The sequence below is a fragment of the Pseudopodoces humilis genome, chromosome 12 (genome assembly GCF_049639895.1).
Source record: "Pseudopodoces humilis isolate 2021_Gansu_Grassland_sample_001 chromosome 12, ASM4963989v1, whole genome shotgun sequence".
In the NCBI taxonomy this organism is placed as follows: Eukaryota; Metazoa; Chordata; class Aves; order Passeriformes; family Paridae; genus Pseudopodoces; species Pseudopodoces humilis.
Window position 1 is genome coordinate 1,297,641 of NC_142211.1, and position 17,546 is coordinate 1,315,186.

Consider the following 17,546-nt stretch of genomic DNA (forward strand, 5'->3'; position numbering starts at 1 on the left):
ACAGGCTTGAAGACCCCTAGGGTTAACGACTAAGCCTAGAGTGGTTCCATATTGACTGCACTGTGGACAGGATTTTACAATGCCTTGTGCATCTGTTAAGCTGATATTAAATTGTCTCTGCAAGGCTTTTGCGGCTTGATGAAAGAGAGCATGACTCTCTCTTGCAGCTGCGAAAGAGTCTCTTGGTGCTGCTACAACAGGACTGACAAGCGTATCAGCTTTTGCATTGCCTTTTCCGAGACCTAATTCTGTTTGATGACTGCGGATGTGAATGATGCAACAGGGCTCATTTCTGTCCTCTAGCTCTTTTGATTTGAAAAAATAGTTGACACAATCGCTTATTATCTGGTGGTTTGATGAGAGCGTCTTCAATACGTTGTACCACTCCTACCACGTACAATGAATCTGATACAATGTTCAGCTTACTGTCTCGCCAATGAGACAGTGCCCATGCGACAGCTGTAAGTTCTAATGTCTGCAATGAGTCGTGTGCATCTCCATCTAAAATTTAACTTCTCCAACTCGAGTCTTCTTGCCAGGTACAGGCTGCCTTTTTCCGCCGACTTCCTGCATCCGTGTATACTGTAAGGCTTTTTACTGGCTGCTTCACGACTTTGGGCTGTTGCAACCACCGCTGTTTTAAGATAATCTGCAGGCGTGGGTCGCTAGGTTGCCTGTTGTGTACAGTCCCTGGATAGCTGAGCAACGCTAATTGAATTGGTTCTGAGTGTCTCAGCATCCACTCAAGATTTTCTATTGTTATTGGCAGACTGATATGTTCCGGCTCAGCACCACTAATTTCCACAATTCGTGTTCTCGCCTTTTTGATGAGATAAGCAATTGCTTCTGTTCTCTGCCAAATACTCATTGGTGGTGTATACGGTGTAAAAATCCACTCAAGGATCGCTAGAGGCTCTGCACATTTCTTCGCTGATTGCGCTAACTGTATCTTCTTGGCAGGCTGCTTGGCACCTCGACGGCTCTTAGATGGGCCTTCTCCCCCTTTCTCTTTTTGCCAAGCAGGCCACTGGAAGGTGATAGCACATGGTGCAACAGAGTAGTTACAAATCAGAAGTCCCAAAGGCACATCTGGCAATCTTCTGTCTGCTAGTGTTGAAAGCAGTTTCTTCCCTAGATAAATGAGACAGCTCTTTTGATCTGCCGAAAGGGTAATCGGAGCTTGTGGGTCTGTACCTTTCAAAAGGCTCATTAAGGGTGCTATCTCATCATTTCGGATACCGGCAATGGATCGTACCCATTGCAGATCTCCAACAAGCCTTTGTGCATCATTAAGGGTGTGGATCTCAGTGATTAATTCCAATTTTTGTGGGTGGACTGATGAAGATGTCAAAATCCACCCTGGGTACTTCCATGGAGCTTGTCTTTGAATTTTTTCTGGGGCAACCACCAAGCCTTTTGCTGCGAGCTGGGCGGTGATAAATGTGAGATCTTCATCTTGGAATGGATCACGTTGACAAAACAAGATGTCATCCATGTAGTGATAAATAATTGTCTGGGAGAGCTTGGCCCGCACAGGCGTCAGTGCCCAGTACACGAACAGTTGGCACATTGTTGGAGAATTTTTCATCCCCTGTGGAAGGACCACCCACTCAAATCTCTGAAACGGACTTTCTTTGTTGATTGACAGCAAAGTGAAGGCAAATCTCACTGTGTCTTCTTTCTGCAGGGGTATCGTGAAGAAACAGTCTTTCAGATCTATGACTAGAAGATGCCATTCTTGTGGCAGCATTGTGGGAGAGGGCATCCCTGGTTGTAACGCTCCCATTGCCCACATTTGGTCGTTTACCTTGCATAGGTCATGCAGCAATCGCCATTTTCCAGACTTCTTTGGGATGACAAAAATTGGAGTATTCCATGGGCTGAGCGATGGTTGGATATGCTTTGCTTGTAGCTGTTCCTTGACAAGCTCATGCGCAATTGCTAGCCACTCCTGGGATAGAGGCCACTGCTCAACCCACACAGGCTCATTAGATTTCCACTGAATCCTTGGGGTTGGCGGCCTGTCAGCAGTGGCAATTACCGAAAAGGCGATTGATTGGGGAGAGTTAGTGTTGCTCCGAGCTGGCTGAGAACGTCTCGACCAACGAGCCCTCCAAGGGTTCCAGGCAAAGGCATGACGTATGGACATAAGGTGGTAGTCTGTCCTTCAGGAAATCGAAACTGGACCGGGTGTACACTTCTCAGCGGTGTGGAGTATCCTCCTACACCTTGTACCGAGCTTAAGGCTCTGTGGAGAGGCCATTCTCTTGGCCACCAGACTCGGCTGACGATGGTGACATCAGCTCCCGTGTCTAGCATCATCTTGACTCTTTGTTGCTTTGATCCGTGGCACAGGGTGATTTCAGTTAATGGCTGATGACTCATTTGTTGAATGAGATTCACCACTGTGTCTCCTGTTGACCCAAATCCTTTGGCTCCGCGTTCAGGAGCACTTCGAAAAATGTCTTTCTCAGTTGCCACCTTTTGAAGCAACACCAATTGAGCAATTCTTGTTCCCTTTTTGATTGTAAGTGGAGGAGCTAGAGTGTAGGCATACACTTGGATTTCACCAATGTAATCAGCATCGATGACTCCTGGGAGAACAATAAGTCCTGCAACTCCAGCAGATGATCTCCCAATCAACAAAGCACCAAGTGCACTGGTAGCAGAATAAACAGGTCCTGTAACTCCAGTTGGGATTTTGCGGACATTGCTGTCGATGAGTGTGACATCTACTGATGCTGCCAAATCGATTCCCAGGCTTCCCTGTGTTGCTGGTGGGTTGAGCTGCTGAATAGAGTTGGGCCGGCAACTTGTGTCCCCGCACGGCGGCTCCTCGTGCTCTTGATCATGTTTTTTGCAAAGCGACATACAGAAGTAGCATGCTTGCTTGTCTGGCAGTGATCACACCACACAGTAGCTGGGCAGAATTTTTGAAAGTGCCCTCTGTTGCCACATCGAAAACAGATGCCTGGAGGTGTGGGGGAGGGTTTGCATCCACTTCCCAGCTTGCTGACAGCAGCAGCAATCAGACTTGTGGTTGGCTTGATGGCTTCTGCAACAGCATTGGCTACTAGCTGTCCTTGTTGCGTTTGATTTACTTGCAGGGCAATATCTAGCATGTCTCCCACGTCTGCTTGCTTTGGGAGTGTGGCAAGAATAGGCTTTATCTTCGAGTTGGCATTCTCAAAAGCTAACAGTTTGAACATGTTCTGTTTTGCCTCTTCAGTCATGTCATTCTGAGCTTTAAGGGCTGCTGACAGACGATCGATGAAATGAGGATACGGTTCCGTGAGGCCTTGCCGTATTGTTGTGAAGGAAGGATGAGGTTTTGAATCAGGCACAGCATTAAAGGCTTGATGAGCGAGCTGTGCAGACAAATGATGCATTGCAAGAGGGTAGTTTAACTGTACAGCCATATGACTGGAAACTCCTGAACCGGTGAGCATGTCAGGATTAAGTCCATACAATACATCATTTTGATCTCGAGGTCGATTGGCTTCTAGAACTGCTAACCTTTTCCATTCCTTCTCCCACACCATAAGCTGTGTTGGAGTTAAAAGCAGACGTGCGAGATTCTGGCTGTCTATGGGACTGTTAACATCAGAGGTAAACAGCCAGTCCAATGCAGTGTTTGCAGCTTCGGATTTGATGCCATTCTCAGTAACTGTCTTTTTGGCTTGCTGCAAGATCTTCCAGTCATGCTGTTCATAACGTGGATTTTGCTGATCATATAAAATGGGACAAGCAACTGCCCCTGCTGCTTGCCATTCTCCCTCCAGAATTGCATCTTGAATGATGCCGGACCACCTCTGCTGTGCTCTGTGTTTTCTGCTCTCTTCCTCCAGGGTGATAGAGCTAGAACAAGGTTGTGGTGTTGACAGTGTTTCCAAAGGTGGAGCAGATGGTTCAGGATGCAGCATATCCTGTAATTGTTGAACTGACTCTGCTCGTTGTCTTGGTGTTTGCTGCAGGGCTGCTTTCTCTTGTTGAGGCTGTGCTTTATTCGCATATAGGGTTTGTTCAATTCGAGCTTGGAGCTGCTGCACGAGCTGCTCTATTTGATGTTGCCACCCCAGTAGCTCCTTCTTTGCCATTGCGTTGTCATCAATTGGCTCTGCTCCTGCTGCAAGCCGTCCGTCATCGGAGTGCATAGAGATGTCATCATCGGAGGGGAGAGGGATGTCCTGCGGTCTTCCCCAGTGAACGGTAGATGGCATCGAAGGGTAGATCTTCGGTTTGTACTTTGTGGCTCTCGTTTCTGCTGACGTATCAGGCTCCGCCTGGCTGGAGCTGATGCCCACTCCTTCCGGGGGAGCCGTCATTTCTACATCCGCATTCGGCAGGGTAACTTCCGGCTTAGGCTCTGCCGGCGTGGCCAGAGCTGCAGAGGGTTCCGCCGGCGCGGCCGGAGCCACATCGGCGCACCCCTGGGATTTTAAAAGTTCCGACACGGTGCTACACTGCTTCCCGGTAAGCCCCTTCGCTGGCCGGACATGCCCAACCCCGAAAAATGCACTCAAACGACTCGCGGACTCGGCAGGGGGTGATTGCGGCGCGTCCGTCTCGGACGGCGCCATAGCGTCTATGGCAGCTGCTGCTACTGAGGACTCTGCCTTCATATCCCGTAGGGCATTTAACACAAGTTTCCAAACTGAACCGAGGGCTACTACATCTTTACTCTTTCCCGTGATGGTCGTATCCCACATCAGATTCCCGACATCCATCCATTCTTCCACTGCAAAAAGCAGTGAGGGCACTGCAAAATGCCCACGATTTTTCGCCCATATAATGAGCTTATCCAGGTCCTTTTCCCTGGCTGCTTCGCCTCGTTTGACGAGGATACTGAGAAGCAGTTTTTTCACCGCCACAAACTCTGCCTCCGTGCTGACGGCAAACCGCAAGGGGGAAGGTTGCGACCCTTCTACTACGCCCTTGCCTGGGCCCCCCCCAGCAGCCTGAATTTCCACGTACTACCGCTCCGCGTCTCACCGCGCTCAGGCTGCCTATCCGGCACCGATCCAAGCCCGCGACGTCTAACGCCCAGATCCGCTCCACTGACTCCAAAGCCCCTCTGCCCGCAGGGGTGTCCCTGGTCGGAGCGCCAAATCTTGAAGGACCCCCGAGCTATTCACCAGTCTTCACAGAAGTAATTGTGAACGCTGTTTATTTCTATTATTAACACACCTTTTATAGGGTTCTACAGGGTTTGCGGGCAGAGCAAGCTGCTATTGGCTAGTACACACAAGTTTACATTCTTATCCTTGTACACAGGAATATTGTTTTACTTTCTGCAGGCAAGTTTCAAGGATTTTGGACCTTAATATTACGACTTAACCCAGAGGCTGGTTTGTGCAGACAGGCCTTTACTAATATATCGTGTCCCCCATCTGCTAAAAAACTCTCTATACTGTCCAAATATTCTGTCCAAACTACTGACAGACTTGGGGCATCAACCACCTCTCCGGGAAGCCTGTTTCAGTGTTTGACCACCTTATCAGTAAAGAGATCCTTGCTAATGCAAAGTCTGAACCTCCCCTGACAGAGCTTAGAACCGCTCCCATGCATTCTGCCACTGGATACCAGGGAGAAGTGATCAACACCTCCCTCCCCACTTCCCCTCCTCAGGAAGCTGAAGGGGTTACCCCTCAGTCTCCTTTTCATTAATGCACATCACAAAGATAATTACAACATAGTACTGGGCTAACTTCCACACTGACAGCAGACCAAACTATGCATTCCCATATAACATGGATTTGGCCAGAGAAGAACCTCTGCAGATATAAAGGGAAAAGCACATGATTTTTCTGTTTTTTTCTTTAGTTAAAAAAGCATTACCATCCCAGAATAATAATGTGTCAAAGTTTATTGCACAACCATAGAAATAAAAAATCCTCAGCACCATAAATTAATCAGGAATGATTGTGACACACAAGCAATCTTGCCTGAGTAAACAGACAAGCAACTATAATATCAGAACAGACTTTGTCAAAATGCACAGTGCAAAATTTAAAAACTTCAATGAGTCATATATCCTGGTGCTACTTTGATGCAAGCCAAGCAGCAGTCAGAAATTATAGATGTTGTGACAAAACAACAAATGACAAAGTTGGATTATCTCCATCAATGACACCTTTAAAAAAAATCTTCATTTTCCAAGCATTTTGCATTAATTTCCAAAACAGAACATACAAAGAATAAATTCCATGTCACACATCTAATCTACAGCAGATGGGATCTACTTTAAAAGGTTACTGATAATCCCTTAATGCTACTTCTACCATCACTTCTCTTTCAGAAATGGTTAATCAGGTGCAGAAGTTCAAAAGCTGTAACAGATTATTGGAAGAAACTCCCTCAAACAAAAAAACCCAAAACACACACATACCCAGGAAGACTCCCCTCATTATATTTCAGTAATTAAGAGTAAATTTATTTACCTGGGGTATTTTTTGGGTTTTGTTTGTTTGTTTGTTTAAGGAATGTTAGATCTTTATCCTACATAAGTAAACTTTAGAATATAACCATGGGTATAACTCAACTGTTATCCAAGAACAAAGTGCAATCATTCTACACTGAATATGTTGAAGGAGATTTCAACAGAAAAAAGAGGCATAGAAGATCCCCAAACTACATTATCATCAAACTGTTCACTCATTTAAATAGACTGGAAACTTTAAAAATAGCTACAAGCTTCCTTATTCCTTGGGATTGTTTGAACTGTTTATAACCTGTGATAGAGGCCAAACATAAAAAAATATTGAGGGGATCAACTAGCTTGCAGAGTTATTTCATAGTCTATGAGTATAATCTGCTTTGGACTTACAACACATATGGTAATAGACTGGGATGGTACGAGTATGGTGGTATTGGGTGCTGTGATAGGTATCTACTCAGCCCTATGAGTCTTCGAGGCATAAAAGGTGGGTAAGGCTGTAAAAAGGAAGAAAAAATTCTTGTCTTATTTAATAATGAAATTAAATGAAAAGTGAGTGTTGAAATACATTTTAAATAAGGCATTATTAAAAAAAAAAAAAAAAAAAAAGCTAGCCCTGTCCAAGCCAAAAAGTACCAGTCTTTTAAAAAAGAATTTTTTTGACCAACTAATCTCATCAGTAATATACAATTATACTATCCTGCAGGAAATAAAAAGTAACAATGCTAACCAGAAACCCTTGTAAGCTAGTGTTGGGGTTTAGGAATTGTATTCCCCAATTTAGTACTCCCACTAAAGAGATCATGAACTGCTCCCCTACCCCCAATGGGAGGCAAAAAAGGCATAGATCACGGATTGAGATAAGAACAATTTACTGGAAACAGATATGGAATAAGAAGATGAGCAGTAACAGCAACAACATTAATAACAAAATTATATAAAAAAGAGGGTGATTCACATGCAAAAATGCTCACTGGGGACCCTGGGCAACAGTGAACAGTGGTGGATGGGTTCCCAACCCTGCCATGCTCTGTTCCACTGGAAAGCCACACCCTTCTTGTCAGCAGACAGAGTCCCCTGGCAATTTATGTGAGGTGGTACAGAAGAACTTCCTAGCCATGCTCACATGGCTTCAGGCTCTGCCTCCTCATGGCTACTGCAAAAATTAATTCTGTCCTGGATGGAACCAGTACAGCTAGCTAATAAGCATTTTGTAAGGCTTTGTATATCAGCTGGTTTGGACAGGCAGGACTTGAATTGGTAAACATGCTGCAAACCAAAAGCCAAGGGCTTTCAACTTGCCACAATGTGCCAGCTTGTGTAGTTGGTTGGGTAAGAATGAGAATTTTAAACAACATATATACAGGAGTTCTTTCACTGGTATAAGCCATGCTTTCATTCTTCCAAGTTTGAGCCCTCAGACTCTATGAAGTAAGTCTAACCCTAAAATCCAAACACCCTGACTTTCCACAGCTGCAGCCACTAATGAAATTAAATTGCAAAAATGCCATTTTCAATAAAATGGTTATAACTTAGAGCAAAGATCAAGACATTGAACTGAGCATGCATGAGGATGTAGCACAAAACCAATACTTACTATTCCAAATGAAACCTCTTGGTGTAAAGAATTGTGGGTTAAGAATTGGATAGAAGCTGAGGAAGTCAATGTTGGTGGATGAGGTGATGTAGGGTAGGTAAAGCTTCCTAGAGGAAGATGCTCTCCAAGCAGTTCTACTTCATTGTCTATCCTTTGAAGTGGCTAAAAGAAACATACAGATTGCTGTATTAATAGGAAAACAGTTTTAATATTTATTTTTTAATACCAAAAAAACACAACTCCAATTATATGTTTTGAGGAGATGTGAAAATTTTATGGAGTTGGTATTTGTGACAAGGTTTTAGTAGCAGAGGCAGGGGGCTGCAGGAGTAGCCTCTGTGGGAAGAGGTAAGGGCTCCTTTGAGCCAGACAACTGGTTCCAGTTGGCTCAGCAATAGACCTACCCACTGAAGGTCAGAGCTGAGCCAATCAGCAGTGCTGATAGTGCCTCTGTGAAAAACTATTTAAGAAAGAGGGAAAAAATAGCTGGATGGTTAGTAGGAGGAAAGAAAAAAAGAATGAGAAACAGCAGAGGGAATACAGAGGTCAGAGAAGGACAATGATGAGGTGTTCCATGGCATCAGAGCAAATATTCCCTGCAGCCCATGGAGGACCCACTCTGGAACAGATTGATATTTCCAAAATAAACTGTGGCTCATTGAGAACTCATGCCAAAGCAGATTTTCCTGATAGGACTGCAGCCCATGAAAGAACCTACACAAGAGCAAATTTTTGTGACAGATTGCAGCCCATGAAAAACCTATGCCAGAGTAGAGGAAAGGTGTTAAAAGAAAGGTGCAGAAGAGAATGACTGCTAGACAGTGACCATAACCCTCAACATCTCCTCCCTCTTTTGCCACTAGGGCAGAGAGAGGAATCTAGAAAAGAACCGCTATCAGTGGATGAGGATCGAGTCAGAGATTTATTACTTGAGAGAACTTGATCCATACAAGGCCATGGGACCAGATGGGCTACATCCAAGTGTGCTGAGAGAACTGGCTGATGTCCTTACCAAATTGCTATAATCCTTAAAGGATCATGGAGATAGGGAGAGATCTGTGACAACTGGAGAAAAGCAAAAATTTTATTCATCATCAAAAAAGGAGAAATCTGGGAAACTACAGACCAGCTGGCCTTACTTCAGTCCCTTGGAAAATCATGAAGTCCTCCTGGAACATATTTCTGGGTATATGGAAGAAGGAAGTCAGAACGGCTATACTGAGGAAAATCAACCAGATTTTCTAGTATGATAAAATGACTGGAATTGTGGATAAGGGGAGAACAGTGGATGTCATTCACCTCAAATTTAGCAAGGCTTTTGACACCATCTCTCAAAATATTCTTGTAAACAAGTGTAGCGGGCTGACTATTGGCCAAATGCCAGTGCACTCACAAAATCATCTACTCATTTTCCTCTGCTATAATTGAGTAGAGGAAGAGAAAAAATCAGTTAAAATAAAGCTCATGAGGTTGAGATAAGGATTAGGAGAAAATAAGAGTAAGGCAAGTGCAAAACTTTAAAAGGTATAAAGAAAACTTTATTAAAAGAAAAATTATAAGAACCAAAAGAAACCCTTAAAACACCTCTCCTCCCCCAGCCCCTCTTTCCTTCCCACTGACAACGTAAAGAGAAAAAACCTGGGACTTTTCCAGTCAGTTTATCACTTCTAAAAAGAATCTTTCTTCAGTTCACTTAGGGAGAGGAGTCTCTGTGAACTTTCAAACATTGGTTTAATTTTCACAAATAGCAGCCCGCCGGGAATCTGCAATCATGAAGTTCCTCCTGTGCTTTGCAATCTTCCCACAACTGCTTTCGTGGGCCATTTCAGCTTATAGGGTACAGTTTTTAAGGGTGAACTGTTCTAATATAAAAGCAAAGGGTCCTCTTCTTCTGTCTCTGAAAGCAAAAGTTCTCTCTGTCTCTCTGTTCAAGTCAGATCACAGCTTTTCAACATCTACATTCGCCAGTTCTCATGGGCTGTGGGTGAACACTACATCCCATCCCCCCCCCCCCAATACGCTTTATAAATTACAGGGAAACTGTTGTCTTAATAGTCCTCATCACGGCTTGCAGAAGAATCTCAGCTCCGACTCCCGGAGCACCTTCTCTTCCTCCGCCTTCTCCACTGACCTTGGTGTCGCCATGTTGTTCTCCTCACTTCACTTTTCCCTTGTTCTCTGATTCGGGAGAGAATTGGTACCTGTAGGTTCGTCTGTTCTCAAGCTCTATTAGTTGAAAAGATTTGATAGAGTTCTGGAGCCCTGAAAATGTTAATCTCATCGGGGCTTTGCATCGGGGACTTGCCTCTCGCTGTTGGTCACGTGATCCCTGCCGGGCACTGGCGCAGGGGCCGCTCCCGGCGCTGATCTCAGCCGCATTGTTGCTCTCGGCACCGGAACGGCTTTATCAGCGGCAAGATCTTGGCTGCCGCGCAGGGGCCCAGCGGGGCCTGGCCCAAGGCCGCTCCCGGGGCCTAGCAACTCCCCTCCGCCCGGTGGCCGCGCCGGGGCAGGGCCCGGCCTGGCCCTTCACTCTCTTGTAGAGAGCAGGAAGTAAGAACTTTTCCGCGGCTTTTTTTTTTTTTTTTGTTAAATATTATTCATAGAGGCGTGTTCAGCTTTTCTAATTGGCTTAGTGGTGTGCCCATCTTCAGAGATACCCAGCTATTGGTCTTCCCAGGCATGGAGAAAGTTGTCAGTGCTCCTCACAGAAAAAATCACTTCCGTGGCTGACGTTTTTCCTCATCACCATAATCAATTTAATGCAAAACCAGCATTGGATGTTACGATCTGGAAGGTTGGACAACTAGATGGATAAAAAAAATGTTTGTATGATCAGGCTTAGATCATGGTGGCTAATGGATTATAACTCTACCAAGATGCTGGTTACAAGTGGTATACCACAGGTACCCATCCTCTAACAACCTTATCAGTCACCTGGAAGAGACAGAGTACGTGCTCACGAAGTCTACAGCTGATCTCAAATTGTAGGGAACAGTTCATACACTGGAAGGTAAAGCTGCCATACAGCAGTATGTGAACAGGCTGGAGAAATGGGCCAATAGGAACCTAATGATATTCAACAAGGACACATGCCAAGTCCTGCACCTGAGAAAGAAGAACCCCTGGCAACAATCCAGACTGGGGAATGACTGGCTGTGGAGGAGCTCTGCTCAAAAGGCCCTGGGGCCCTTGCTAGACAGCAAACTGAACAGAACACAACAGCGTGCCCTAGCAGCACAAAAGGCTAGCAGTATCTTAGGCTGTATTAACAAACAATAGCACAGCTAGTAGATTGAGCAATGATTTTCCACCTTCTACTCAACACTTGTTAGACCTCATATAAAATACTACATCCTGTTTTAGCACTCAAATACAAAAAAAAAAAAAAAGACATTATTAAAATGAAACAAGTTCAAAGGAGGCCCACCAAGATGGTCAGGGGATTGGAGCATTTGTCTTATTAGAAGAGCTTGAGGGAACTGAGCTTTTTCTGCCAGGAGAAGAAAAGGCTCAGGGGAGCAGGGAAGGAAATCTAACAGTGGCTTTCCAATACCTGCAGAGATTTGATCCTTAACAAGGACCCAGGCTCCCTATAGTGGTGCACGCTAGAAGGACAAGTGACAACGGGCAAAAGAGGTTTTAGCTAAATACAAATACATGGGAGGACAGATTCTAAGAGAATAGATATATTGCTGAAGGCAATCTTGCCCTTGATAAATTGCAACTGTGCTAATTACCAAAGAGTGGGACCAGCCTTGCCCTTAATAGGTCACAGCTATGTCCACTAAGGATGTGAGTTATAAAAGAGTGGGTTAGGTGGCTAAAAGTTATTTGGAGTCTGCTGGCACTGCTATGAGGAGGAAGGGTTGGGTGGTTATGTGAGGGACAGACAGGGTTAGATGGTCCTGCAGAAGGAGGAGGGAAAGAGTCAGTGCTGTATGGAGCTGCCTGGGGGAAGTTTACAAAGAGAAAGCTATGAGAGTTTTTAAGATAAGGGATTTTATGTTGAAGGACCCCCGAGCTATTCACCAGTCTTCACAGAAATAATTGTGAATGCAGTCTATTTCTATCTTTAGCACACCTTTTATAGGGTTCTACAGGGTTTGCGGGCAGAGCAAGCTACTATTGGCTAATGCACACAGTTTACATTTTTTCTCCTACACACAAGAATATTGTTTTGCTTTACTCTCTCTTCTGCAGGCAAGTTTCAAGGATTTTAGCCCTTAATATCACGACTTATTTCAAAGGCTGGTTTGTGCATACAGGTCTTTACTAATATATAAAATATATCAACAAAAAGGTATGAAGAAAACTTTATTAACAGAACTAAAATAATAAGAAGAATCAGAATAAAACCTTCAGAACACTTCTCCTCCCCCTGCCTGATTTCTTTTCTTTCCCAACTGACAACATATAGACAAAACCTGTGGTTTTCAATCAGTTACCACCTCTACAATAGTCCTTCATCAATTCTTGTAGGGAGAGAAATTTTCTCTCGCCATGCTGTCCTGGGGTGACTTTATGATACTGGTATCCCCAATCATCTGGTTTATGTCATATATTAAGTTCTGCACCTTTAAGACTGGCTTTGAGAGCAAGAGAGGGGGAAGAAGAAGCGCGCAGTTTGTGTTAAGGAAAAACATCACTCCCCCACACATCTCGCTGGCTGGACTGTGGTGTCTGCAGCACGGATAGACAGCGGGACAGAGCTTCTCTCTGGCTTTTAGTTAGTTCTAGCTAGCTGAGGCAGAGGAGTTCCCTGGACCTTTGTTTTTTTTTCCCAATTTTCTTGGATCTGTGCAAGTCTGCTCTGGACTGAACACCCAGCCAAACCCCGGGAGCTCATGCCTGTGGCCCACCGGGGCCTGGGCCTCGGCACTTTCCAGCGCCGGAGGGACTGATAAGAACCTGAGCGAGCCGAGCTACGCCACATGAAAAGGACTTTTTTTTCTTCCTAGGTTTGCCATCCCATCGAACAGCAAGAGGTTTTATTATTTAATATTACTCAATTTCTGTTAAATAAACAGCTTTTTCCACTTCTCTCCAAGGAATTTTTTTTTTTTCTTTTCCCGGACCAGTTGGTGGGGAGGGGCATTTCCCTGGGGAAATCCCCATTTGGAGTTTTCCTTCCTAATTTGCCTTAAACTAAGACACATGCCATGGAGACATCTCCAGAAGAAACAGTTCTCTTGTGGCTTTTAATTTCCATGAATAACAATTGTCTGGGAAAAAATATGCAATTGTGAAGCTCCTCCCATTTTCACAGCCTTCCCACAGATGAGTTCATGGGCCATGTCAATTTATGGGGTACTATTTTAAGGATGAGCTGTTCAAAAGCAAAGGTTCTTTTCATCTGTCTCTGTGATCATCTTTATCTCTGGGAACAGAGGTCTTCTCTCTCTAGGGGCAAAGGGTTTTCATCATTCTCATCTCTCTCTCTGTTCAAGCTCATGGGATCACAGCTACTTCAACATCTGCTTTGCTTCATTATGGATGCCTCTGCTCACATCTACAGTTTGAACACTCCATCCCCCCATACTTTCTCATTAATTAAAGGGGATATTCTAGTGTGTCATAGTCCATCTCCTTACTAAAAGAACTTTCAGCCCCAATTCTAGGGCATCTCCTCATTCTTCTTCCATCTGGGACTTGACTCCTTCTTTACTGACCTTGGTGTCTTCATGTTGTCTTCTACGTGTCTTCACTCTGTCCTTTTCTCTCCCTTGAGAGAGGATCAAGGTCTGCAGGTCTGCTCTGTGCAGTGAAAGGGAGTTAATATCTTGCCCAGGCCTGCAGATGGTCATGATGATTTCTGCCAGGCAGTGGCTGAAGCAGTCACGGTGATGAACTTCAGGCCACACTGGGCCCCTCCCCCTGCCCAGCAGCCACTGGGGCCACGCGAGGGCCATGGCGGAGGGGACCTGGCCTGGCCCGGAGCTGCTCCTGGGGCCCAGTGGACCCCGGCTCAGAGAGCGCTGGCAGTGGGGGCAGGGCTTAGTGTCAGCAAGATCTTAGCAGCCGTGGCCCTGCAACCTCCCGTCCCCTGCCCAGCCACCGTTGGGGTCCGGCCTGGCCACACAGGCCACGGCAAACTGGGGTCGGTCCAACCAGAGCCCAGTTACCTTTCAAGGCTGGAAACAAGAGAGAAATTTCCCAGGCTTGCCTATCTTTAAATGTGGATTTCACAGAGACGGACCCAGCTTCTAAATGGTTAAACAGATTGTCAGTTCTCAGAGTTAGCCAGCTATTGGTTTTTCCAGGCACAGAGGAAGCTCTTAGCAGCTTCTCAGAAACATCATTTCTGTGGGTGGCTTCTTCCCTCCTCACCAAACATCAGTTAATGCAAAACCAGCACATACAAGAACAACTACAATTGGGTCACGTAGTCGCCTCCACCAGCCTGTGAAACACACCTATTTTTGTTATTCCTAAGAAATCAGGAAAGTGGAGACTTATACAGTCTTAAAAACGAGATTCACTTAATAAATTATAAAAAGAATTTAATATAAATAAAAGACAATTAGGAGACATAAGAAATAAAGCAAAGGGTTAAAACGGCCGGGTGCCCTGGCGCCTTGCCAGTAACACACCTGGTATCCCAGGGATCTCCTTTTTATCCCCTCCTTGCTGTGAGGGGTTAATGCATATTCAAGCATGTCCCCTCCCTGGTTCCGCCTTCTTGGATCATGCTCTTCACAGTTTTATTTTCTGCTGGTCAGCATATATTTTTTGCTGGTCATCATTATTCTTGCTGGTCAGCATTTTTCTGGAGTTTGGTTTCCTTTCTTTTTGCAAATGGTCAGGGCAGATAACAGTCCGGGGCCATCATCCTTCCCCTGAGGACAGCTGGGCTTCATATCTTCCGCTGATAACAGTTTGGCCTCTATTGTTCTCTTGATAAGAGTTTGGGCCCCACTGTCCTTGCCCTCTGGGGTTCCCTTGCCTTGTACCTAGGAAATTCTTTTAAGCTTAAGACTTGTTAGCAAGAAAAAAAGTACATACATAGCTAAAAAGTATTTAACATATAATATTCATCTGCGAAAGCCAATATCACAATACAAATTTATAACAACAGGATCTCAGGACAGTCAATGCAGTCATGTCACCTATGGGGTCATTACAACCAGTAATACCTAACCCCACGATGATTCCCAGACATTAAGAATTGGTAATAGGTGTTGCAGTGCATTAAGATATATGGTATGTCCCTGAGGATAAATACACCCTTGAGTTTGTATAATGTTATGCAGCAGCGGCGGAGGTGGCCGGAGCACCGCTACTTCCCTGGAGAAGCTGCCCTGGAAAGGGCTGGCCAGAAGTGCCCGTACGTCTTCAGCCCGACAAGTGATTTCAGCTCAGCTCTTGAGGCAGCGTGCAGGCGACGCGGATGAAGGGACGAGAAAGCTGTTTGGCGTTCCGCTTAGGACTAGCCTTTATTCAGGTAGAGCCTTTAGCGAAGGGAGCTGGTGACAGCTATTCTGCTGAACAGGGGAAAACTCCGGGTATTTATAGGGGAGGAGAGGGGCAGGGGGAAACCGGAATACATGTATCAGGGTGGGATGGCAGGGGGGAACACCAATGGAGTGTAACAGTTTAACATAACTAACTCAAAGATCCCTGGGAGTGTTACTTTTCTCTCTCTTACAGAAAAGTATCTTGTCTCCAGGGTAAAGCCAGGATCTCGGGATCGGGGGTTTCCTCCGCCCCCACAATGTTAGTCCCTTCCTGGCCTCCCTTCCTTTTTCCCTATCCCATTGGCTGTTACCCCCCGTATCTCCTCACCTCCCCCTCCCCCTAGTTTAAGAGAGAGCACTCAAGACACCTCTCTCTCTCTTGCCCTGGGCGATTCACGTACAATAAACCCGGGACCACGTCCCACAGGATTGATAGATTGATCTTCCTTTGTCTAAATACCCAAGTTCATGCTGAATATATTATAGAACCCCCCCCCCCCCCCGCCCCCCCGCCCCCCCGTGGTCTGTGTAGGGCGGACACATCTCCACGGAGGACAAGAATGGAGGGATTCTCATAATAATTACAGCAGTAATACTTGATTTAAAAGACTGTTTTTTCACAATTTCTCTACATCGTGACAATGCACCTAAATTTACCTTTTCTTTACCATATATTAATCATGAAACTCCCATGGAATGATACCACTGAGTTGTCCTACCCCAGGGTATGAAACACAGTCCAACTATTTGAAAATTTGTCATTCATTCAGCAATACAGCCAATACAGCAAAAATATCTGTTTTGCTTTATCACTATATGGAAGATATTTTAATTGCCTCTGACAGCATGACGTTGAGTGATTGCCTTGCAGCTTTAAAATAACACTCACCAACAGAGGCCTGTACATAGCCACAGACAAAATTCAAACAGAATCCCCTTGGAAATATTTGGGCTTTAAACTGCTCAAAACAACAGTCACTCCAAAGCCAGTAACTTCAAAAACTAACATGCTCATTGAATGATTTGCAAAAGTTACTGGGAACCATTAATTGGATTTACCCTCTATTGGGAATTACAACAGAAGAGTTATCTCCTTTATTTCAATTGCTAAAAGGGGACCCAGACCTCTCTTCCCATAGGCAATTGATGAAAACTGTCCAAAAGGCTTTAGAGACTGTAAGTCATAAAATCAACAAATCCTTTGCCACACGTCAAAACCCAGATATGCCTTTGCAGCTGTTCCTGATTTTACAGTCTTTCTAACCCTATGCTCTTATTGGCCAATGTGATGTGCAAGAATGTCATCTCTGGTTATTAGAATGGATTTTCTTGCCACACACTTTTTCAAAAACTATAACCACTCAACTCAAAATGATTATCTGACTGCTGTCGATGGGACGACTCCGATGTCAGAGCCTAACAGGATATGATCCAGCAATGATACATCTCCTTATTACTGCAGCAGAGTTAGAAAATCTTTTCAGGGATTCACTGTCATTTCAGGTTCCCCTTGGGGACTATAATGGACAGTTTGTTCACACGATGCCTCGGCATGCATTGCTGCAGTCCTTCAAAGAACTTCCCTTCCAACCAAGATGTCTACAGTCAAAAACACCTATTCCTGATGCAGAAACTGTTTTCACTGATGGATCAGGGAAAACACACAAAGCTGTGACCCTGTGGAAAAATGATACAAGACAATGGGAACAGTCAATAACTTTTCAACCTGGATCTACCCAGCTAGTCGAACTGGCAGCTGTGGTAGAAGCATTTAGTCTTTTTTCACAGGAACCTATTGTTTGTGATTCTCTTTATGTTACAGCAATCATCGAGAGAATAGAACACTCATTCCTGAAGTTCCTGAAGGAAGTCTCTAACAGAGATATTTCTGTGTTATTAGCCACTTCGTATAACCTTTTACTTCACAGGTCTCATGAATACTGTATTCTACACCTTAGGTCACACACCACCCTGCCCAGACCTATAATGGAAGGTAATGCCAGAGCAGATGCTCTCGCCCTGACAGTCACTATACCACAGAAATTAGGGCAGGCAA

General features: G+C 44.9%; 1 protein-coding gene across 1 annotated transcript in view; it reads right to left on the reverse strand.

Annotated features, from left to right (window-relative positions):
* Positions 1 to 10,178, reverse strand: part of LOC148183268 (E3 ubiquitin-protein ligase RNF38-like) — a 47,169-nt gene extending 36,991 nt beyond the window's left edge. The window contains exons 1-4 of the mRNA XM_088061374.1: positions 10,099 to 10,178; positions 9,173 to 9,215; positions 8,034 to 8,195; positions 6,827 to 6,933 (exon numbers count right to left, since the gene is read on the reverse strand). Coding sequence (XP_087917500.1) covers positions 6,827 to 6,933; positions 8,034 to 8,195; positions 9,173 to 9,215; positions 10,099 to 10,178 — 392 coding nt within the window. The remainder of the gene's footprint in view (positions 1 to 6,826; positions 6,934 to 8,033; positions 8,196 to 9,172; positions 9,216 to 10,098) is intronic.
* Positions 10,179 to 17,546: the final 7,368 nt, after the last annotated feature.